Source organism: Apodemus sylvaticus, chromosome 2, assembly GCF_947179515.1.
Source record: "Apodemus sylvaticus chromosome 2, mApoSyl1.1, whole genome shotgun sequence".
NCBI classification, from domain to species: Eukaryota; Metazoa; Chordata; class Mammalia; order Rodentia; family Muridae; genus Apodemus; species Apodemus sylvaticus.
Genome location: NC_067473.1, coordinates 67519063 through 67545095, shown reverse-complemented (window position 1 = coordinate 67545095; position 26033 = coordinate 67519063). Strand labels below are relative to the sequence as shown.

Below are 26033 nucleotides of genomic sequence, written 5' to 3'. Positions count from 1 at the left end.
TATTGTGACAATTTGGTATGGGTTTAAATTGAAGTCTTTGTCATCAGGTATGTCATAAGGTAATGTCATAAAGTATGCTAAATGAATTAATCATCATGGGTGACTGTCGCTGTCATCTGCAGGGTATCATTTGACTTATATTTCATATCCTGAGATAAAATTACAGTTAAGCACTTATCACTTCTCTGTATTTACAGAAATTCTAAGCAGCCCTCACAACAAAGAAAAGCTTATAGATTCACTGTGATTTTATAAGACAGTAAGTGGAAATATTGAAAGTTAAAAACAGTCCATTCTGGGGTGACACTCACATTTATGGTAATTAGGGGAGCAGCTTCCCATGCCAATTCTTTTGCAGGACTGAAATATAGAAAACAGAGTATAAAATAGTAAAACAATAAGGTCCTTCTCTTAAATCTATGTCCTCAATTCACCTCTAAGTTACAGAAACAACCTGATATCACTGAAAATGTACAATTTAACCATAATTTCTCATCATGGATCTAAACTCTTTTGTTGTAGTGACTGTAAATGGAAAATGAGAGAATTTATACCAGACCATGGCTGCTTTAGCAGCATGAGCAGAATGCTAGGCAGGGCATGCATCTCCTCCAGAAACAGGAAACATCCTTCCTATCATGACAAGAGCCCATGAATTGCTATGACTATAATTTTGAAGTCAATTTTTTAAATACAAGTAATCTTAAATGGATCTGAAAGATTTGTCAAATACAACTGGGTATATCTGGTGCACCCTGACATGCTGTCATAAAAAGTTGAAATAATAAGGCTTTCCTTGGAACTTTTAGTGTACCTCCCAGTGGCTCCAGGCTGGTGGTCCCTGACCCGTGAGATGTGGTCTGCAATAAGGAAGCCAATGGGACTCACTACACAGATTCCTTATCTTCTGAGGTTTATAGGTGTTTTCTGTTTATCAAAACTCTCTCTTGCCATTGTGTTGCGACTGGGATCTTTTTATTTCTCCAACAATATGAGTATCACATAGTTTACTTTTGAGCAGCTGGTGGACTTATGGTTCCATTTGGGACATATTTTCAAGACTTGGGCGATTTGTAATTCTACTTTAGACTTCCCTTGCTATTGAATTAATCCTGAAGGTCACCTGGAGGTAAACTCTTTGGATCGCTTCAGACCTTATTTGAACAAGCACTCAAACCTACACATATGCACGACTTTCCCAGGTATACATCAAGGTTGTTTATTTTATTTTAAGTACTCCATGGATTTGCATATATTCCTTGCAAAAGGACCATGCTAATCCTCTCTGTAGTGTTCTGATTTTAGGATATACACTGCCAAAGCAAGCATCACACTAAGTTTTTTCAATTCCTAAATCCCCAGTGTATCTTCTTCCCCAACCACCTCCTTCTGACTATTTTCAATCTGTCCATTACTTATCCCAACCCTCACTCATAGGCAGAGGCTGCTACAACTTTCTCCTTTAAATGCTTGCAGACAGACTGGCTAGGTGGTATACTTCAGCTACTCAGCACATAGGAAACAAGGTGAAGGTCAACCTAGACAATTTAGTGAGATACCCTCTCAAGTCATGAAAATTAAACAGAGGGCTAGCTCAGTGGAGATGTGCCTAGTGCATGCAAAGCTCAGGGCCTAATCACTAGTAAACACCACCTCCCAGCAAACACACATACAAACACTGCATTCAGAAATATCATCCTACGTGAGGTAACCCAATCACAAAAGAACACATATGGTATGCACTCACTGATAAGTGGATATTAGCCCAGAAGCTCGGAATACCCAAGACACAATTCACATATCAAATGTTGTCCAAGAAGAATGAAGTAGAGGCCCCTGGTCCTGGAAAGGCTCAGTGCAGCAGTGTAGGGGAATAACAGGACAGGGAAGCAGGAGGGGTTGATTGGGGAACAGGGGCACAGGAGAGTGCTTATGGGGCTTTTGGGTAGGGGGGGGATCCAGGAAAGGGGAAATCATTTGAAATGTAAATAAAGAATATATCTAATAAAAAGAAAAAGAAAACATCACCTGCAAAGCTATTCTAGTCTTTTCTCTGAATGCTGTAAGAATTTTTTCAGTTAGACAAAAGTTAATTCAGACAGGTTTTGACATCCAGCAAATTATTTCTGTATTGAGTCAGAATTTCCCATGTCCTTGGCATAAGTGATGTTAGTAGGCACATACATGCACAACATAGATTGTTTTTGAAACTTTCAAGCTTCCCAATCCTGCTTGTTAGTTATAGATGCTTTACTGTGAGTTTTCCTTATTGAATATTTTAAAATAATTATATTTATTTCTGTTTTACATGATTTTCCTTCACTTTTCAGGGCCTTAACACATTGCCTATGACTCTTAGTTAAAAATAGATGGTGAGCATGAACATGGATAGGAAGCTTGTCTTCAATCTTAGAGAGAAATTATTTGTGCCTCTTAGCCACTAAAGATGATGCAAACTGTTAAGCATTATAGATAAAATAAATTCTTTCCCCACCCCACTTTTGTTTCATGATTCTGGCTCTCTGAAGGATCACTTCTACTGGACTCTAGTTAATTTTTAAATTCTAATATATTACTCTCTCTCTCTCTCCCTTTAGCCCATCCTATTTCTCCTTCCAACCCCATTCATGCCTCCAATTCCCTTTCAAGCCTAAAGCTTAGTGTCTGCCATTCAAGCTTTGCTAGTCATTTAGTGAATGTATGTAAGTAGGCAATAAATAGGCAATCATGTCTTTTATCTTTGAATATCTAAAAGTCACAGAAATTAAATGATTATAGACTAAAACACAGTTCACATTTCAGTCTTTCAAGGTGGGAACTTAGTGCGAAGGAATACCCCAGGTGTATCAAAAGTAAAGTTTCCATGGAAAGACTGAGGTGCAATAGTCTATCTAAGAGCAAAAAAGACAGGGCTGAAGATTGGCTTCACACATTCACTGACTTCATTATTTGCCCCCATGTAAGTGACCAGCTGTCATTTAACATCAGTCATATGCCACATAGAGTCTTTTACGATTGTTTTTGAAGAACTTGTGCTTTAGGAGGGTGCTACCCATGATATTGTGTTTCAGTGAGCCTTTCTAGAGTATGTTGCTAAAAGATCCTTATAGCATGAAAATCAGTATCAAGAAGACACAAAAACTCACCCTATAATTGGAGTTAAAAATCATCCTTGAGTTTTGGTTGTGCCTTTTTCAAGTGTCAGCTTTGTCTTATTGGGACAAAATATTATGTTAATTAAAAGGAAGGAAGACTTCATTTTGGTTTGTCCCAGTACCCCTACTCTACCTTGCATTCTGTTGTAATAAACAAGATCAAAAGCAAGTAGGGAAGAAAAAGGATTTACGTATGCTACAATGTCCCTTTATTGTTTGCCCAAAGGTGATCCTACATTAGGCCAGTTCTCATTTTCTTAGAAGTTTTATTATCTATCAATAGGATCAAGTTAAGACCTACATCTTCAACTCATGAGTCTTTAGAAAACATTCAAGGTCCAAATGATTGATAACTTCTAGCAGCAACATACAAAAACCTAAAATTATGTTAGGGAAATCAGGAATTCATGTACAGTCCACTAAAAGGTATTACAGTAAGTAAGGTCAGAAGACTATAGGAAATGTCTCTTTCCTATATAATTGGTGTATATTATATATACCAAATATACTTTTCTGACGTTTTATTTGGAGTCATTGGCATTAGTCTGATGATGTTGCTTTTGTTATATGAGAAATATAAACCTTATCTCAAATTATGTTAATAAAGGGGTAAACTATTAGTTAGGAATTATTGATGTGGTTCCTTTGAATGAGATTGGAAAGAGCTGTTATGAGGTGGCACTTTCTGTACACAGTTACCAGCATAAAGTTTGTATGATACTATTTCTTTCCTTGGAGTATGTTAGAGAAAGATGATGTATTATGAAATAACTTGATTAGTTTAGGTCTTGGCTATCCAGTTTCTGCAAAAGAAAGACATGTTGTGCAAATTTTTCAAGGAGATACATTGAAATTTATAGACCAATGATAGGCTAAGCAAACAATCTTAACAAGTCTACTTTGGTGAACAAATAAGATTGCTGGATTTACTTATAAGTGCATTGTTGCCTCCTGGGTATCCTCATCACTGAAAAGCTCACCCCAGCATAGGTAATGACTCATAAAAACTGAATAGTTTTCTGTGCAACTTGCTAAAAAATCTCCTTTCTCCCTATAATTTTCACTACTACTCTAATCTCAGGACAGACAGAGCATTGTGAGTCTTGTAAATTCCTTGTGAGTTAGAATAAAATTCTGGAAAGTTTTGTGAGCTGCTTCTCTTCTCCCCATCAGGGCATGGTTCAATCTGGAAGAAATTGCTTTCTCTTGGAAGTGTATATTTGAGGAACAGAACCTTGGCTCCTGGCAAAAATATCTCAAATTGAGTTTTTGAGATTTGTGTTAATATGTTATACTAATCCTAGGTTATGATAATGAGGATTATGATAATACTGGGATATTGGCCAAATTCTGCCAAAAGTTTGAATTACTTGTTTAGTATCAGAGGTCCTTCGTCACTATGACATTTAGACAGTAATTCCCAAGAACAAGTAATCTTTCTAAGAGTATTTTACTGACTTTAGCAGCTATGCTCTGTAACATAGAAAAACTTCCACTGAAATGGGAAACCACAAAAATGACTAATAGCACATTTATCATACTTCTACAGCCACAGAAGCTGAAGGAAATTACTTTCCTTGGAGGAATTATTTCTCAGGCTGACAGTTGAATGACCCTTCACATGCCTCTTTAGGAAATGGGTTCCAATGACAGGGCTATCCTATTGGGTTATCATATTAGTGTTAGACTGGGTCAGTCTGTGTGTAGAGGAAAGAAGAGAAGAGAAAAAGAATGTCGGTGTTGTTTCCCACAGTTGGTACATTAGTTTCTTCACTTCAACAGCACAGAAGGATTCTCTTTCTTCCATTTGCTCAACAGTATTAGTTTAAATTTGTTTGTTTGCTTTCTTTTCTTTTTTATATTGAAAACATATTCTTCTCTCATACAATACATCCCTACCACAAACTTCCCTCCCTCCACATCCCCCAGCTCCCTCCTCTCCTCTGTACCAGATCTACTCCCCATCTGTTTGTCTTCAGGAAAAAAAAGTAGGTTGCCAAGAGACAACAGTTAAACAAGACATTTGTTTTATTTTTAATTAATTAATTAACTTTACATCTTGCCTGCAGATCTATACCTACCCTTACCTCTCTGGATCTTTCAGTCATTCCTCTCTCTTCTACAGGATTTTCCAAGCTCCATCAGTGTCTATCTATGGGTCTCTGCATCTGTTTTCATCATCTCTGGGGTGAAGTCTCCCTGCTGACAGTTATGCTAGGCCTTTGTCTGCAATTATAGCAGAATGTCATTAACTGTGTTGGAGATGGGCCCTTTCTCCTGGCATGGGTGTTAAGTTTGGTCAATCATTCATTGGCTATTCCCTCAATTTCTCCCCAGTCTTTATGGCTGCATATTTTGTAAGAAGAACAAATTGTAGGTTGAGAGTTTTGTGGCTGCTTTGGTCTCTTTATCTCTCCATTGGAAGTTTTGCTTGGTTACAGCAGGTGCACATTTAAGATTGCATATCCCCCATTGCTGGGAGTTTTGGTTAGATTCCTCATAGATTCCTAGGAATTTCAATTGTTCTAGATTAAAACTCAAAAGATAGCTCATGCTGGCAAGGATATGAAGCAAGAGGAACACTTGTCTATTGGTGGTGGGAGGGAAAATTTGTACAATCCTTTTGGAAACCAATTTGCTAAATTTTCAGAAAATTGGTAATACGTCTCTCTGAAAACCCAGCTATACCACTCCTAGGCATAGACCCAAAAGATACTCCACCATACCACAAGGACAGTTGTTCAACTATGTTCATAGCAGCTTTGTTTGTAATAGCCATAAACTGGAAATAACCTACATGATCCTCAAGCAAAGAATGAATAAATGAAATGTAGTATATTTTCATGATGGAATATTACTCAGCCATTGAAAACTATGACATCCATGAAATTTGCAGGATGGAGGGAACTAGAAAAGATCATCCTGAATGAGGTAACCCAGACTCAGAAGGACAACCAAGCAAGGTACTCACTTATAAGTGTATATTAGCCACAGACTCAAAGAAGTTAAGTAACAAGGAGAGCCCAATAGGGGGATGGTTGAATCTCACTGAGAAGTGGAAATAGAATAGACATCAGGGGTGGATGTTTGAAGGGAACTGTGTAGGAGAAGGGGTCGGGAGGGGAATAGGAGGAATCAGATGTGGGAGGTTTAAGGGAAAGAGAAATGGAATTGCTGTGTTGGGGGCGTCTCTGCAATGTGCCAGGCATTTGTTTTCTTAATGGCCATCACTCTGACTGGAGTAAGACAAACATTTTTTGGCATATTGGATCTGCATTTTCCTGATGACCAAAAATGCTGAATGTTTTTTCTATATTCTTATGGCTGTTTATATTTCATCTCTTGAGAATTTCTACATAGCTATTGCCTTTTTAGGTTTCTGAATTCTCAATGTGTTTATGTAGTAATCCTCAGTACCATATGCATAGCTAGTAGATATTTACTCCCATTCTATGGGAGTAAAGAATTGTTTCCTTTGGTGAGCAGAAGAGTTTGACTTTCATGGAATTCTTTTTTCAGTTCTTGGTTTTATTTCTTGAACTATTAGGATCTGTAAGTTATTACCAATACCTTCAAACTGAAGAAAACACAATATGGTTTTGATCAACTTTTCAATTGATTTTTGTAAAAGGGTAAGAAATATGTCTAGTACCCAGCTGTCCCAGCATTATTTGTTGATGGTGCTGTCTGTTCTTCAATGTGTGCTTTGACAACTTGTCAAACATCATGTAACTGTAGATTTTCAGGTCTGTTTCTGGGTTCTCTGTTCTCTCCCATTATCTTATACATGTGTTGTTGCCCGGGTACTACATTGCTTCAGCTAGTATGGGTAGGTAGTAATAACTTGAAATCAAGCATTGTGATACCCCCTGCATTGTTCCATTTCTCACAACTGCATTAACTATTCTATGAAAAATGTTGTTGGAATTATGGTCTAATTTGCATTGAATTTATGAATTGCTTTTGGTAAAAGGTCTAGTTTCCTAATATTAATTCTGTTATTGCTTAAACATGGAATGTCTTTCCATCTTCTAATACTTTTTCTTAAATTCTTGAATTTTTTAATTATAGAAGTATTTTATTTCTTTTATTATGTTTTATTTCGAGGTATTTTTTTACTTTTGTGAGTGGAAAACTAAGCATTCTGGGAATTTAATTAGCCTTCTATAGAATAAGAATGCACACAAGGAGGCCATAATAATCCATTTGTGACCTATAATGCTTTAACAATGCCTACAATTGCTCTCATTTGAGAAGGTAACCACTAGCAAAAGGAACTATCTGTTATCTATGATATCTAATCAGCCATGACAAGTCTCCCTGTTCCTAAATAAGTCCTGACTTGTTCCTATGTATTTCTTGAACAAAAATAAGTTGGCTATTTATTCTTTCAGCAAGACAACCTTTCAGTAAGAGGTCTAGGCAGAATCTTCTTTGTCTCCACAGGCATGTTTTCAGATTTTTCTGTTCAGTGTTTACTTATAGTTGGATATAAGTTAGGTAATTTATATAATGCAAAATGAAGACATATGGATGTACTTTCCTTTGTATATTAGAAATCCCCTTAACTGACTTTTAGTTTGAGAGAAAGGCACTATGTCACAAGAATGATTGGGTACTAAGATTAGTTCTTGTTTAGACACAGGAGGCCTTTAAAACTTTGAAGAAAGAGTTTCTGCAGCATGTGCAGCTTTTGTATTGGGGAATCTTTCTGAGAAGATGAATCTCAACAGTGAGTCATCTGTCTATTTTACCAGAACAATCCCCTCTGAAAAAGTTGAATCAACCTTTAGACCTTGGGAGATATACATAGAATCTCAACTAGCCTTTTGCCTTAATGGTCAGGTATCTTGTTGAGTTTTGCATATAAATATAAAAGAGTTAGTACCTGTGAAAGGCAGAATCAGAAGATCTAATTGTCAAAGTAGGTGGTTTAGGAATACAGGGCAGCTAAGTGTGAGTATATGTGGCCCATAAGCCTTGAAAAAGATTCTGTTCCCCTATATGTATTTTCTATCCAGGGACAGTAGGTGTTATTATGAAAACTGCTATAGGAAATAGTAAACCCAGGATTTACACAATCACTAACAATAGGCATCTTTCTGTTATCTTCTGTATTTAGAGGATCATGTTAAATGTTGAATGAGGTCCTGATTTAACTAGCCTTGTGTTTCTAAAATGGCATGGAATGATTTTTTTTCTGAGCTAAATGAATGTGACCAATGTTCATGTTATTTTTAGATTTAGATTTTGTAAAGAATATATTTATGTTGAATTTGACGATTGGTTTGAATGTAAATATCTTTCCTCCTTTTAGTTTGAGGTTAAAGAATGTCAATAAATTATATTCCAGTGCAGGTGCCATGCCCAGAAGTTGATGGTCAACACAAAATAAAGATCATGCTTCTTTTGGTGGATTTTTTGTTCTGTGCTGGTTTCTTTTAGAACTTTTTTTTGTTCATTTTGATTTTTGTTTTGTGGGGTTGTTAGGAAGGTAGAAAGGATCTAGAGGAATGGGGAGAGGGGAACATGAGAATATGAAAGAAATTTAAAAATATTCTAACAAATTATAGGTTAAAAGTAAACCACGAATGAATTCATCAATAGGTCCTACCTACAAAAGAATTGGTTAGGAATTCAAAATGAATTTTTGACTATAGTGAAGCCCCTATCACTGGAATGTCCTTTATCCAGGGGAAGGGGGATATGGAAGCTGTTAGAGAACTGAAGAAGAAAAGTCTTATGTCCGTTAGGGTCTTGGTAACTTCACAAGTTGAGTGAGTTGTTAATATCAATAAAACCCTCCTTAGTATATCAGAGCTATAACACTGAGATGAAAGTATCAAATGATATGGAGTGAGACTATAATTTAAATTCCACTAGAGAGAAAAATGCTAAGCATTTAATATCAAGAGCCAGATAGGAGTAATAGAAGAGAAAAAGAATATTGGAAGTATCATTTTTTAAAGAGAGGCAGACCTCAACATAAGCTGATCTGGACAGTCTTTTGACTTATCTATACAAAGAAACAATACCTAATTAATTGATTTGTAGATATTTAATGAGAAAATATATGTGCTGCTGAAGCACAGACAATATATCTCTGTCCCAATTCCTATAACAACTAGTGACATGGGATAAAGGTTAAAGGAAACCTGCCTGAGAATTGTGGCTTAAGCAAAACAAGCACTTTCTTACACATTTGCAAAGGGAGCAGAACAGCATAGAGATGCTGCTATGGTAAGAAGTGAAAGACATGCTGTGGAATCAGGTGGGGATCAGAACACACAGGACACTCAGATCATTATTACAAATGAGATCAAGATGCTGGGCACTTAGTTCATTGTAGCAAATGAGATTATGTCTGCTAATAGGTGGGCACCATTAAAATATTTAAGTCAGAGTGAAAAATATACGGCATGCAATTATATATTGGCAAATCATTAGAATATGGATGATAGCTGAAGATAAGTAAGTTTTACAAACTTATTTTTCTGTAAGAAAGAAAATCAGGGTCTGGAGAGAGCTCTCTGAGGTAAGAGAACTTGCTGTTCTTGCAAAGGAGCCAGGCTTGGCTCCCAGTGGCCACGTGGCAGTTCGTAGCCACTTACAACTCTAGTTTCAGGAGATCTGATGGCTTCTTCTGACTTATCCAGGAATCAGGCACACAGGCATACAGGCAATACACTCATACACATGTAGATAGATAGATAGATAGATAGATAGATAGATAGATAGATAGATAGATAGATAGATATAGATACAGAGAGGGATGGATGGATGGATGGATGGATAGATGGATGGGTGGGTGGGTAGGTAGATAGATGATAGATAGAGAGATAGATAAAACATCTGCAAAAGAACAAGTAAAAGAAAGTATACTGAGTAATTGCTGCCCTTCAAGTCCAGAATCCTCCATGCTTGCTAATGTGTTTGTAAAAAGATAGAGAAGATATGTTTTTGTGGATGTGTGGTAAGGTGTGGGGAAGGAGGTGCCTCAGTGGGCCCATGTGAAGGCATCCCTTCCCCCTGAAGGACCAGCCACAGGGCAGTATAGTATAGAATAGTTTATTAAGGGCATGGGGAGGGGAGTTAAAAGGGTAGTAGAGGCAGAGAAAGGGAGAGAGAGAGAGAGAAAGAGAGAGAGAGAGAAGGAGGAGGAGGAAGAGAAGAAAAGGAGGAGGAGAAGAAGAAGAGGAGGAGGAGGAGAAGAAGAGGAGGAGGAGGAGGAGAGGAGGAGGAGGAGGAGGAGGAGGAGGAGGATGCCTCTCTCTAGAGGAGGGTGCAAACAGTACCTTTTATAGTGGTTTTTGCCATGTAATGGTGCGAAAGAACATACCTGAATATTGTCAGGTAATTGTGGGGCAGAGCTTAGACAAAATGCTTACAGTTGCCTTACTACTGGAGTCTTTGATTGAAGAAAAACAAGTGTCAGAACAGTGTTGAAACAATCTTCTGGGTGATTAAGCCATATTTCCTGTGCATCAAACCTTTGTCTTCTTATTAGCAATAAAATAAGATAATGAAATGACATATCTAGGAAACAGAGACTGTGCAAGCTATCTCTGTGTTTTTATGCAATTGAGAAAGTCACAATGACTCAAATGATAACTCATTGACTTGCAAAAATAATATCTTCTTTTTCCAAATATTAAATATTTCCTCCTATTACACAGAATTTAGATTTCTTTAAAGATTTCAGTTGGTTTTAATAGCACTTAATACTTAAATACAAACAGCTGTATATCATAATACTATCTGACATCATTTTCTAATAAAAATTTATATACTGTACTATGAAAACCCTTTTAATGAAATATTTTCTTATTTTATTAGATATTTCCTTTATTTAAGTTTCAAATGGTATTCACGTTCCTTGCTACTCCTCTGATAATCCCTTATCCCATCCTCCCTCCCCTGCTCACCCCCCCCCCCCCACTTTCCTGACTGGCATTCCCCTATTCTGGGGAATTGAGTCTTCACAGGACCGATGGCCTCTCCTCTCATTGATGTCTGAAATGGCCATCTTCTGCTACATATGCAGCTGGAACCATGGGTTCCTCCATGTGTTCTCTTAGGTAATATTTGGAAAAAGTACCTGAGAACTCTGGGGGTACTTGTTGGTATACATTATTGTTCCTCCTGCAGGGCTGCAAACCTCTTCAACTCCTTAGGTCCTTTCTCTAGTGGCTCCACTGGGGACCCAATGCTCAGTCTATTGGTTGGCTATGAGCTATGGGTATTTTGATCCACCTTCCAATAAGGATCAAATTATTCACACTTTGGTCTACCTTCTTGAGCTTCATGTGGTCTGTGAGTTGTATCTTGGGTATTACAAACTGCTTTCATTGTGTCCTATGAGTTTGGGTATGTTGTGGTTCATTTACATTAAATTCTAAAAAGTCTTTAATTGTAACTGGCTGCAGTTGCATCAAACAGGTTACCTTGAAGGGAAGCTGGGGATGTATTAGAAGGCAGCAAAAAAGAGATGGAGACCAAGATAACACCTGCTATTCAAGGTCTCAAAGTTTAATGAAGAACTCCCAATATATATAGACAGGGGAAAAGTCTGGGAAGCTTCTCAGCAGAATCAGTTCAATTGCTCCACAGGTGGCTTGTGTTTTTCAGGAAACTGCAGGTCCTTGAAGAACAATAGGCTTCATCTTTGTCTGGGCACCCTACTCTAGGTGGGGGGATTATGGTAGACACAGGAGTTCTCACTCAAAGGCAGGGAGGGAGAGGAACTTCACATATGGTCGATATCAAGTTCCTGCCACGGCGTGGCATGGCACCTCAATAAGGCTCTCTACATTTAATTTTTTTTCTTTATTTCTTCCTTGACCAAGTTTTCATTGAGTAGAATATTGTTTGGTTTCCATGTGTATGTGGGATTTCTGTTGTTTTTGTTGTTATTGAAGACCAGCCTTAGTCTGTGGTGATCTGATAGGGTACGTGGAATTATTTCAATATTCTTATATCTGCTGAGGTCTGCTTTGTAACCCATTGTATGGACAATTTTGGAGAAGGTACCATGAGGTGCTGTGTAGAAGGTATGTATATTCTTTTGTTTTAGGATGAAATATTCTCTAGATATCTGTTAAGTCCATTTGCTTCACAACTTCTTTTAGTTTTACAATGTCTCTGTTCATTTTCTGTTTCCATGATCTGTCCATTGATGAGAGTGGGGTGTTGAATTCTCTGTATGTCTGTAGGACATATGCCCAGGATTTTCTGGCTTTCAAAGTCTCTGGCGAGAAGTCTGGTGTAATTCTGACAGACCTACCTTTAGATGTATTTGACCTTTTTCCCTTACTGCTTTTAATATTCTTTCATGGTTTAATGCATTTGTTTTTTAATTATTATGTAACGGGAGGAATTCCTTTCCCTTCCAATCTATTTGGAGTTCTTTGGGCTTCTTCTTTAGTTGAGGGAAGTTTTCTTCTATAATTTTGTTGAAGACATTTACTGGCCCTTTAAGTTGTAAATCTGCTCTGTCCTCTATACCTATAATCCTTAGGTTTGGTCTTCTCATTTTGTCCTGGATCTCCTAGATGTTTTGAATTAGGAGCTTTTTGCCTTTTGCATTTTCTTTAACTGTAGTGTCAATGCTTTCTATGATATTTTCTGCATCTGAGATTCTCTCTTCTATCTCTTGTATTCTATTGTTGATGCTTGCATCTATGATTCCTGACTTCTTTCCTAGGTTTTCTATGTTAAGAGTTGTTTCCCTTTGTGGTTTATTTATTGTTTCTACTTCCATTTTTAGATCCTGGATAGTTTTGTTCAATTCCTTTACCTGTTTGTGTTTTCCTGTAATTCCTTAAGGGCTTCTACCTGTTTAACTGTGCTCTCCTCTATTTCTTTAAGGGAGTTATTTATGTCCTTCTTGAAGCCCTCTATCAGCCTCATGAGCTGTTATTTCAAATCCAAATATTATTTTTTAGCCATGTTGGGGTATTCAGGACTTGCTGTTGTGGGACAATTGAATTCAGATGGTGCCATGTTGCCTTGATTTCTGTTGGTCATGTTCCTATGTTTGCCTTTCATTATCTGGTTATCTCTGATATTAGTTAGTCCTGCTGTCTCTGGCTGGTGCTTGTCCCTCCTGTGGGCCTGCAAGCCTGTCTCAGCACCCCTGGGTAACTAGCTCTTCCATGGCACAGAGTTCTGTGGCTCAGCCCAGCTGCTGGGTGTGCAGATGGAGTCTGGAAGGACCCTGTCTCAGCTGCTCTGCCACTCCTGTGTTCCCTGTGCTCCTGACTGTACCTGCTTGCTCAGTCACTGGAGAGAAAATGGCTATCTCACCTCCAAACCCAGGAGTCAAATCACCCCCCCCCCCACCAGTTCTCCCCTGGCAGGATCAGTGCACAGATGGATATGTCACTGCCCAACTCCTGGGTGCAATTGAAGCCTGGACAGACCCTGTTCCTGCTGCTCTGCCACTCCTGTGATCCCTGTGCTCCTGGCTGTATAGGCCTGCTCTGTTACTGGAGAGAAAATGGCCTTAACAATATATTTCCATTCACTCTTTTAGAATTTCATATACTTATACATTTGATCATATTTCCTCTTTTAACTCCTTTCACATCTATCTTCACTCTTTTCTTCCTCTAAATTTGTGTTCGCTTTAAAAAAAAATAATGAAGCTACTTTTAAATACTCATTTAATATGTGTGCATACATATGAATATCTGTGTGAGAGTGTGTGAATTCATGTGGGGTCATTGATGAAGTCAGTTTTCTCCTTTCATCATAAGGTTTTAAATGGTAAGAAGCCTTGGTGGCAAGTACCTTCTTCTATTTCTGATTATCATGGAGTCATTAACCTTGTAGAAAGGAAGGAAGGACATAAAAATATGTACACTATTATTTAATCTAGCCTTTCACCCACAGCAACCATCAACACTCATGGAGGTTTATATCTGCTGGCAGCTTGAGGCCAAAAGATGAGGGAATGTCTATGTCTCAGCAAAATGGTAGAATGCTGTGACCTTCAGGACAGGACAGGGCTGGCTCCCATACAGCTAACTATCCTATTGTCTATGCTTGAGCTTGCTGTCTCTTTCTAAGGTTCAAGCTGCTGGGTTTATAGAATGCTAATTCATAGCATATAAATGAAAGGAACTGGGCAAAGACTGAGGAAATATGTAAAATAAAAGACTGCGCTTTTGTTTTGCAAAAGATGAGCTATCCAAAGAGGTTTTTAGAATTGAAAAAATTTTTTTCTCAAGTAGGGAGCTGTCTAGAGGTCTCTAGAGAAAACAGAACATAGAGAGAACATTCTGCAAAGCTGTGTTGAGCAGATCATAGGCTATCAACATAGACCCAGGATTTGACTTCAAGTCGTTTGTTTTGCCACCCCTAGATACCCCTTTTCTCAGAAATCCCTCTCCAAGCCGAGGCTGGTCTTCGGCATGCCCGAGAATGTTCAGGCTTCAAGAAAGATTTCTTTTTTTAATGCTTTTTTTGTGTTTATTTTATTTTATTTATTTATTTATTTTAAATTAGCTATTCATTTTTTTATTCGATATATTTTTTATTTACATTTCAAATGATTTCCCCTTTTCTGGCTCCCACTACCCAAAAGTCCCACAAGCCCTCTTCCCTCCCCCCTTTTCTCCCATCCACCCTTTCCCACTTCCCTGTTCTGGTTTTGCCCTATACTGCTACACTGAGTCTTTCCAAAACAAGGAGCCACTCCTCCATTCGTCTTGTACATCATTTGATGTGTGGATTATGTTTTCGGTATTCCAGTTTTCCAGGCTAATATCCACTTAGTAGTGAGTGCATACTATGATTGATCTTTTGAGACTGGGTTACCTCACTTAGTATGATGTTCTCCAGCTCCATCCATTTGTCTAAGAAGTTCATGAATTCACTGTTTTAATGGCTGAATAGTACTCCATTGTATATATATATACCACATTTTTTGCATCCATTCTTCCGTTGAGAGATACCTGGGTTCTTTCCAGCTTCTGGCTATTATAAATAGGGCTGCTATGAACATAGTGGAACACATATCCTTATTCCATGCTAGGGAATTCTCTGGGTATATGCAGGATCCTCCGGAAGTGATGTGCCCAGTTTTCTGAGGAACCACCAGACTGATTTCCAAAGTGGTTTTACCAATTTGCAAAACCACCAGCAGTGGAGAAGTGTTCCTCTTTCTCCACATCCTTGCCAACACCTGCTGTCTCCTGAATTTTTAATCTTAGCCATTCTGACTGATGTAAGGTGAAATCTCAGGGTTGTTTTAATTTGCATTTCCCTAATGACTAATGAAGTTGAGTATTTTTTAAGATGCTTCTCAGCCATCTGAAGTTCTTTGGGTGAAAATTCTTTGTTTAGCTCTGTACCCCATTTTTAATAGGGTTATTTGGTTTTCTGGGGTCTAACTTCTTGAGTTCTTTGTATATATTGGATATTAGCCCTCTATCTGATGTAGGTTTGGTGAAGATCTTTTCCCAATTTGTTGGTTGCCGATTTGTCCTTTTGATGGTGTCCTTTGCCTTTTTTAACATGAAAGATTTCTAATTGAAAAATTCTAGAGAGCCCACTCCATTCTTACAAGAAGTGAAGCTATCAAAATGAAAGAAAAGTCATACATTTATACGGTTTATTTATAATTGATGTAAAAATTTCTCCTTTGACAAGAATCATCAGAGCTTAGACCACATCTCAAAATTTCCAACTGATTGTACCTATAACTTCAGAGGTGAAACAGAATGATTTGTTTTGTATTCGTAAAGTGAGTTATGTGTTTGAGTTAGCCGAGAACTTAGAAGACTTAAAGGAGGGAGAAAGTGAACATTTCCTCTATTGATGATGGTGAGCATTTAATATAAATTATTGCTAATTCATACAGCCACTCTGGAAGCTTATAATTTTTCTCTATTTACAAAACAGCATATTTCTGGCATAAAATAGTTCAGAAACTGACCAGAGAGCAGAGTTAATGAAAGGCAGAACAAGGATCCAAGGCCAATTGTATTTGGAAAAGCTAAAGCTCATTCCCTTCTCACTAACAGACTGACAAGATCAAGAGTTGGAAGAAGAAGCCTACAAATCACTGCATGTTAGAGGAAGAGTATCTCAAGGGGGCATCTCATAGATGACTCAGTTGGCCTGGGTTGTTCTGTATGACAACATCATTAAATAGGTGTAGAAACTTCTTTGATCACACTATGTGATCACAATGATCATTTTTTCCTGTTGAAGTACAAGAGCTCTGCCTACATTTTTCTGATTTCTGGTTTGGTTCTGAAGACAATTGGCACAGGCATCTGGAGATCTTTATCTTTTACCTTAATTTTTCAACAAGTTTCCTAAGAGCAGCCATAACTTCTTTATTCCTCAAGCTGTAGATCACAGGGTTTAACATGGGTGCCACCACAGCATAGAAAAGAGCAACCATTTTCTCCTTGTCCTCAGATGAGGCAGAACGTGGCCCTAGGTAAGTGAAGATGGTGGCTCCAAAGCACATACAAACCACAGTGAGGTGAGAGGCACAAGTCCCAAAGGCCTTGTGACGTCCCTGGGTAGAACGAATGTGCAGAATGGCAATGACTATCCGAGTATAAGAAAATAGAACTAGGCAACAGGGAAGCATGATCACCAGAAACCCTGAGATGGCCACCATGACTTTGTTGAAAGAGATGTCTACACAGGCTAGCCGAAGCACTGCAAGGGTCTCACAGGCAAAGTGATTAATGACATTGCGACACAGAGGAAGACGGAAGGTGATTACTGTCTCCATCAGTGAATTCAAGAAACCAGCCACCAAGCAACTGGCAGCCAGTCCCAGGCACAGTCCTCTATCCATGATGACAGTATAGTGCAATGGATAGCATACTGCCACATAGCGGTCATAGGACATAGCTCCCAGAAGGAAGAACTCAGATCCACCCAAGGCCAAGGAGACACAGAGCTGGAGTACACAGCAGTCAAAAGGGATGAGCTTTTGGGCTGAAACCAAGTGAGCCAACATTTGTGGGGCAATACTATTCCCATAGCAAAGATCCACTATGGACAGAACACTGAGGAAGAAGTACATGGGAGTATGAAGTCTGCTGTCCAGTCTGATGAGGAGTAGAATCAGAGAATTCCCCACAACAGTTATGATGTACATGACAAGGATCAAGACAAAGAGAAAGACCTGAGTGTTCCAGTCACTGGAAAGCCCCAAGAGGATGAAATCATTCACCCACGTCTGGTTGACAAATTCCTGACCCATGAACTTCACAACTGGACAGGTATTTTTTCAAACCATGCTGCAAGCTGACACTTGTGAGTTTCAAGACATCCTCACTGAAGATCACAGTAACATGTAACGGTGCTTCTGAAATTAAAATGAAAAGAAGTGAGATCTTCATGATTTAAATTATTGGCACATCATTTCTTTTCCAAACCCCTAACCTTATTTAAATGGCAAGAAAATTAGGTAATTTTAGATTCAAAGTCTTATTTGACTTAGTATTTAGGGGATTGTGCCTCTCTTTGTGTTAAGAAAGGTTTTGTGACTAGTAAGTCTCTGTATTCTAGATGATAGTTTAGATAAATGTCCAGTTTCATTTAACATTTTTGTTACTAGATTTCTCCTGTAGAGATCTAATATTAAGCCTCCATAGTAAAATACATCCATGAAACATGAAATACTTTGAAGGATCTTTATATATATTCCATCACTAAGAAATGTTAATCTTATTTTGTATAACTTTGGCTTTTGTGAGTGTGTGTTTAAAAGCACAAATTTATTGGGGGGCTATAATTTCAATTAATTGGTATTACTTAGTTACTTGTGGATAATAATGATAATGGCAGGTTTACAGTGTCAAATAGAGGGCGTCCACATCACCCACATTATACCACTGAACCAGGTATCCCACTGCAATTCAAAATGTCAATTTAAGACTTTGTGTTACATAATAGCAAAAAATAATCCTACATGCCTTTAAGGTAGATTTAATGAAGTGTACAATAATGTTATGTTCCTACTGAGTACTAATATTTTCTCAGTGGTGACACCTCACATTTCCACTGGAAAAGAGATTCATCCTTTTGAGTAAAGAGAGAAGAGTACAAGATACAGCACTAACCATAGAACGTATATAATAGTGATATTGCTTGCCAGCTGTGATGATTTATGCTTGTAATATAAACACTTTGAAGGCTGAGATAGAAGCAAGAATTCAATAAATTACATCCTAGCCTGGGTTGTTTGATGAGTCCCAGGCATCCTGGTGGTACAATATGAGATTCTGTCTAAAAATACAGGAAGAAAAGCAAACAAAAAAGATAGTAGTGTCACTTGTTGGATGGCTAGATTTAGCAGCTTATTTAAGTTCTGTAAAGCAAAGGAGAGAGCAAGTGAAATGTGAACTCAATTAGCAGAGCAGAATGGGCAAAAACACAAGCAAAGCATCCCTGATTAGGTCAGTGTTCATGACCAGAAAGTCCTCCAGGAAATATCTGCAACTCAAAAAATAAAAGAAAACATAAAATAATCCAAGCTTATAACCAAATGATCACTAGAACATCAAATGGTCAACAGGACTGTGAAAACCAGTACCACTGCTAATAAAGTGCTACCCAAAATGACAACAATGCTTCACTGTTAGCAACTTTTGACTCCATGAGGTTATTTTCTTCCCACTTCCTCAGTCTCAGAAGGATGAAAGTAACCTACTACTCCAGAATGAAGATCATATTCCATGACTTGAAGGGAGTCCTGCAACAATACACTAGATTGACTATTCCAACAGGTTCTACGACAGTAACTACGAGGGGTATTCAACACTGTTGTCTCTTCTGATGGGTTCTCCTATGAGCTTTTGGAATGTTCATTAGACATCACATCATTTATGTTGCTAAGGTACCTAAGATTAATGCCCAGTGTCATGAAAAAAGCAATGTCACTCCTTTATAAATTTCTGTTATACTACCTCTTTACTTTTAAACTTATTTTTTTTCGGATTTTTTTGAGACAGGGCTTCTCTGGGTAGCCCTGGCCATCCTGGAACTCACTCTGTGGGCCAGGCTGGCCTTGAACTCAGAAATCCACTTGCCTCTGCTTCCCAAGTGCTGGGATCAAATGTGTGTGCCACCACTGCCTGGCTTAAACTTATTTTTGTTCCACCACATTTTACACAAGATAAAAGATGATTTGTTCTAGAATCATTATGCTAGCTAGAGATTTTCTTCATTCTCCTTCAAAAAAATTGAAGGCTGTTGGTGTTTACACTGTTTTTGTATGAAGATATAAGCCCATTTCTGCCACTCTAACACCTTTAAGTGAGAAATCAGTAGCTGAAGAAACCACACTGCAAAATATAGCTTAATAGAAAACTTGTCCATCCTTCCTTGTCTTTTTCTAAGAGAAAGGAACAAATAGTTCCTTTCTCTTAGAAAATATGTGTTCTGAAGTCATTTTTTAGTAATTTGACGACAAGGAGGACTTTTCAAAAAAGATAATTATAACTAACCTATCTGGGGACATTGGTTTTCATCCTGAACTTGTGAAATTAAAGATTTGAAATTTATTTCTTTAGAGTAGGAAATTTTCCCCTTTTCCCTTTTTTGTTATCTCTTTCTCATGAGAGACTGGCTACAGACATCTGTAATTCTGCCATTCAATCTTTTTCACTCTCTTAAATAGAAATATGTGACCATATATTGCTAACAACATGGAGTTAAAATAATATTTTTTTGCTTACTGTTTTGCATAGGGTTGAAAAAATTTAAAACACAAATATATCAGTATACAATAAATGACTCTAAAATGTTTATATTGTGAATTATTCTTTAAAGCAAAAGCAATAATTCTTTCTATATTATGTGTTAGACATTAACAAAACACCCAGAAGCTAGAAAGAAACCAGATGTTCCTCAATGGAGGAATGGATACAGAAAATGTGATATATTTACACAATGGAATACTACTCAGCAATTAAAAATGAATTCATGAAATTCTTAGGCAAATGGTTGGAACTAGAAAATATCATCCTAAGTGAGGTAACCTATTCACAAAAGAACACACATGGAATGCAGTCACTCATAAGTGGATATTAGGCCAGAAGCTCTGAATACCCAAGACACAATTAACATATCAAATGATTCCCAAGAAGGACAGAGAGGGCCCTGGTCCTGGAAAGGCTTGATGCAGAAATGTAGGGGAATACCAGGAGAGAGAAGTCGGAAGGGGTTGATCGGGGAATGGGCAGAGGGAAGAGGGATTATGGGACTTATGGGGAGGGGGGAAGCGGGAATGGGGTAATCATTTGGAATGTAAACAAAGAATGTAGAAAAAAAGATAGCAGCCCTGTCTCCCAAGTCTTCATATGTAACTGAGGCAGCAATGCTCCCAAGTGTAAACAGAACAGTATGCATGCATACACACACACACACACACACACACACACACAGATGGAGAGAGAGAGAGAGAGAGAAAGAGAGAGAGAGAGAGAGAGAGAGAGAGAGAGAGAGAGATGGATCTGAGGGCCATTCCATGAGAGAGAACTCATGCTTTGTACTTTAAACCTGACCAGCAACCCATAACTAAGGAAGTCATAGGTCCTAGAAAGAGTAGTGAGTTTATACGGCATCAAAGCACCTTCAGTATCTGTGTTTATATGAAAGACAAAGGCTTCTTGCTGCCTTAATCAGAGAAGCTATTTAATTTTTGCAGTGAATGGAGGTGAATTCAGAGCCTTAGCTGCACAAGATGCTGAAAATAAAGCCCCATTGAGGATGCAGCTCTACAAGTGACACTTATGCCACCATTTTAAGGCTTGGGAATGCTGCAAAATGTGGTACAGAGAAAAAAATAAAATCTGAAAGATAAGAAGAAGGTCTACAAATGCTATTTTCTAAGTGAAACATGGGCATAATAGCCAAGAACTTACAGTAAAACTCAAAAACTGCACCTAGTGTGACTGGGTTTACAAAGTCAGCTCTATCTTTAGTCAGGTATGTGTGCAGAGGAGGCTGAAGAGCCCTACTGCATAAAACTGAATTACTTACAACTAACAGAATCTGTGTGTTAGGGAGTATAGCACCTACTGATAAGCCTTCAAACTTCAATGAATAATTCCAAACTCATGGCCACACAGAGGTCCCTAATTAAACTCCATGGGACACAAAATGAAACCCAAAGTCATGATCATGGGAACCAGGTCTGTTGGGGAAAGGGGGCTGAAGGGGCTGGAGGGAGCAAAGAGATTGAGTAGAGACAGTGCTCAGAATGTTTTTTATACTTGTATGAATTTGTCAAAAATATATTAATATATTAATAAAAATGTAAAAATGAATTGTTAGTTGTTTATACTGTTTATGCTTTTACAACTTAAAATTAAAATGATTAAACCATAACAGCCACCAAACAAGTGATGTTTCCCTGGCTGTCTCAAAAACAATCTTGAAAGAAGAAAAGTTGTATTTGAAGCTATGTTGTCTTTGTTTAATAGTAGAATCGTAAAAGTATATTTCAAAGGACTTAGTACTGCTATAAGTAATTTTATGTTTGACCAAATTAAAAATACTTTGCATTTTCATTTCATACTCATTTAAAATGAGTATGAAAATCAAAGAAGACATGTTTCTGCAAATAATAGAACTTATTGATAAGCTATGAGAGGAATCAAAAACAATTTTTCTGTAATAGAATTTTTAAAAAATATTTATGGATGTCATTGAATATATAGTGAGCAGTTTATTTACTGTTAAAGTTGAATTTTATAAATTAGCACTTCTGATAATTTTAATTTTGTTATTTACTGTTGCACACTAATTTTAGTCCTTCTTATGAAAGTTTTCTAGAATTTAAGTTTATCATGCTGAAAATTCTGTTCAAAATAGTGAGCATGGAGATAAAAGATCCTCAGTTTTAGACAGTGGAAATTTTAGAATCAACTGCACACATGGAATTCTTTTTTCCACCATCCTTACAGAAAACCTAAAAGATAGAACTCATCAGATGCTGGAGAGATGGCTCTGAGGTTAAAAGCACTTGATGTTCTTACAGAGGACTGAGTTTGGATCTCAGTACCACATGCTAGCTCTGAACTGCAGATAGCTACAGCTCCAGCAGAGTTTCCCATACTCTCTCTAGCTCCTGAGGGCACTGTACCATATATGTATATCCTTCTGACCCTATCCTTTAGAACAGATTTGTAAAAAGCTAAACTGATAAAAGCAGAAAGACTGAGTAAAACACACAGAGAGCATAAGGCAACAGACATAGGGGGTAAGCAGATAATAAGCTAGATTCCTCTGACTCTGTGAGCATGGCTCCTACTACCTTGATCACACTTGGCCAGTTGTTGCATTGTCATTTTGTTTCAGAACATTTTTAGGGTAATATCTGGTTTTGTATAAGTCATCAATCCAATTGAAAGAGTAGTTTTAAATGAAGAGAAAGACACAAATCCTGTCATGTTAACATTAAAATCATGAACCACAAAGGCATTATCATTTGTCCCAGAATATTTAGTGAGCATTAAGAAGAATCCAGTCAAAATGGTGGATAAACAACACTTTATTTCAAATAGAAATAAAACATTCAAATAGTTCTTACATGTATGTGGACATGTGTGAATGTTGGTGTGCTTACATGTTTCGGGAGGCCAGAGGCAGCTTCAATTTTTGGTCCTCCAGTGCAGCCCCGCTTGCCTCTGGTTTCCCTGCAATAGGAATGCAAGTGTGGAATGTGAAACAAGCTTAAAAAATATGTAGGTTTTGGGACTAAAACTCGTATCTTTATTCTTGATTGGTAGGATACTTTAAGTAGTAGTTTCCATGATTTTCATGTTACCATGACAGTCTTTGTGTCTTTCTCTTTACTTAAAAATACTCTTTTTATTGGATTGATGTCTTATGCAAAACCAGATATTATTCTAAAATGATAAGAGATCTACTTTCACACATATGAAATCAAGATTTGATGAAAAATGATCTTTCTCCCAAAGTGTAAGCATATGTTCAGCAATATTATGAAGTGAACTTACAAGTGAAGATACCATTAAAACTGTAATAATATTTTAAAATATGTGCCACCTAAGTATCACTTTTTACATACAAGGGTAGATACTGTTTGTAGAGATGGATGGCGTTCTGCCCAGCACTAGATGGGACAGTTGTAGGAAACAAAAGAGAGATGGATGACTCTTAGGAAGCTCAAACCCATCAAAGTCTGGAACCCCATAAATCACATGCAAAGTGTGGCTTTCTGTCTTGAGGAACTAGAATCCAGGTTCTGAGGACCAACTTTGACAGGACAACTTTTGTATCAAGCCACCACCCTTTGAGGCTCAAGTAGAGAGGATGTGGGGTTCAGCAAACTAGTTTTTTGAGTTATATTAATAAATGAGTTTAAAGAAATAAAAATTCTGACTCACCTTTGGAGAGCTCAACAGGGCACCCTATACCTTTGAAAGGTGGCAAAGCTGAGAATGTTTGGAATTTGAAGACAGTGACTTTGGAATAGGTAACTTTCTCAAACTTTAGAAAGGAAATCTCTAGGGGCCAATTATGCTTTGTTTGTTAGACAGACCTTCTTTTCTTTCCCTACATATCTGGCTACTTCTGTATTCTAACACCCTAAGCATTTTAACTTTGCAAATAGAAGTTTGTTGTCCTTGTCCCTGGAGCAAGGCAAGGAAATTGCCAAAATTTAATTTATCAAGGGACTAACTTCTGTTCTTACATGTTTACTTTGAATCCCAAATGATAAGGATGCAGATATGAGTAAGCCTCTACTTTCTAAGTCCAGTCTCACCATCTCCAGTTTCTTTGTCCAGCAGGTCCAGTCCAGGGAACCCAGGAGGACTTCTAGATATTTCCTGTACATGACTCAATGGTGTGAAAACATATCATGGATCATTATCTCTTAACCTTAATTCTATATTCTTGGTCTATGTTTGGGGTTCTATACCACATCATCAGCTTCCTTAGGATCCTGGTGTTTGCCTGTTTTCTGAAGAAGATAGACCATAGACTATTTCATGGTTGAAAAATTAGAGAGTCTACTTAGCTAAGTTTTCAATAAAAGTGAAACAAACTATTGCATACTCTAGTGAATATGATAAACTCTATGAGCAACGAAATCCCCAGAACTAAGTGTGTTGTCCATCTTCTTCCCTTGAAGAGGAAGGCTTCTTCTCTGCATAGGCACTCCTGTTCTAATTCTCTGCTCTGCAAACTAGGACTGCACTAGGAAGTCTGACATCTTGTTTCTTCTCCTTAAAAGTGAGAACAAGGCCATTCACTCTTGGCCAGTGGTTCAGGAATCATGTTCTAAAGACAAGATAAATCTGAACAGAGAGAATATCATATTAGTGCTGGATCTGGAAAAAGAGAGAGATAATACCCTATTGGTCAGCCCAGGGTTATGAAAAGAGAAGAAAGGATAGGAGGCCAAAGAGAAGGAAAAGAGATATGGGGATGGGGTGGAGAAAAAGATCTTTGTATTCCAAAGTATCACTGACATCTCTCCTAAAGTACTTTCATTTTATTTATAATTCTCTCTACTGTTTGAATTTATCATCTCATCTCTTATTCTTTCACCAAAATTTAATGGTGGTAGAAGGAAATCCTCCAGTCACACTGAAGGCCAGTAGTTCCAGAGAAAAGGGGCCTCATGAATTTACAAAGCTTCCATATGGAAAAGCAAACCATTAATCAGTAAAGTGAGAGTTCACAAAGTGGGATTAAAAATAAGTGCTTGTTATATATTGCATCTAGGATTAATAATGAGTTTATACAAAAAAATTAAAAAGATAAAAATGAAATCAAAGAATGTAATCAATAATGGGCTGATGTAATTAAGATAGTTCTCATAAGATGGGATACAAATAGCCAACAACATACAAAAACTAGCCAACTTTATTCTCCATCAGAAAATCAAAACAAAACTATGTTGATATTATGTCTCACCCTAGTTATAATAACATATATATATGTTATTATATAATAATATATATATATATTATATAATTAGGATGTGGATAGAGAAATGTAACACGCTGGTGATAGGAATCTGCGATAATGCAGGCATTATGAAACCATAGGTTTCTCAAAAAATTATCAAGAGACATCCTACATGATATCCTAGGTATTTTCTGAGAGACTCCAAATCAACATATAATAGAAAAACTTGTACGTCAATTTTTATTGCAGCACCAGACATGATTACAAAGCTATGGAATTAACCTAAGTGTTCATCAACACAGACATGGACAAGCTGAGTGTGATAGGTTTGCAGAATGTAATTTTTCACCCATTAAATTTTAACCATTTGCAAGAAGTGGATGCAACAGGAGACTGCCATATTAGCAAACTAACCCTGAAGGACAGGCTCAGAAAGACAAACATTGTATGTTTTCTCTCACGTGTAACTCCTAGAGTTCATACTAATAAATAATATCATGTATGTATATAGAAGATGTATATGTAGAAGTAAAACTGTCTAAAAGCTAAAGAGCACAAAAGGAGAACAGGAATGGGGAGAGATGAGCAGAATATGCTCAATGTGCTATTTTTATTTAAATCTTGTTTTAATGAGCAAAACACTTTATGACTTGTTCAATAGTGGTAACTAAGGTTTCCAGAGGAAAAGCCTTACCTGTGTTAGCAATACTATAATGATGAATAGCTTATCAGAAGTGTGGCAGATAGGAAGGTAGGTTAAAGGAGGGAACACAGAATGGATTAACTTACACTAAAGACCATTTTAAAGATTTTTATGAAAAGCTACTACTATAGAAGCTTCCTAAAATGTACACATATACATATAAAAATTATATGCAATGGAGCTAATCTATATGGAGAGACAATATTCTAACTGTACAACTCATGCTAGAAAACAAAAATCTTAGTAACAAGAAT

General features: G+C 37.4%; 1 protein-coding gene and 1 non-coding gene across 2 annotated transcripts; both read right to left on the bottom strand.

Annotated features, from left to right (window-relative positions):
* Positions 1–1222: 1222 nt before the first annotated feature.
* Positions 1223–1329, bottom strand: LOC127679488 (U6 spliceosomal RNA). Its single transcript, XR_007976795.1, has one exon. It is a non-coding gene; the product is annotated as a U6 spliceosomal RNA (small nuclear RNA).
* A 15126-nt stretch (positions 1330–16455) lies between these two features.
* On the bottom strand, positions 16456–17388 carry LOC127677416 (olfactory receptor-like protein OLF3). Its single transcript, XM_052172501.1, has one exon. The coding sequence runs from the start codon at positions 17386–17388 to the stop codon at positions 16456–16458; it is 933 nt and encodes a 310-aa protein (XP_052028461.1).
* Positions 17389–26033: the final 8645 nt, after the last annotated feature.

Bases quoted from the DNA above. Each gene is read 5' to 3' on its own strand.
- LOC127677416 (XM_052172501.1), bottom strand. From the start codon at position 17,388: ATGGGTCAGGAATTTGTCAACCAGACGTGGGTGAATGATTTCATCCTC.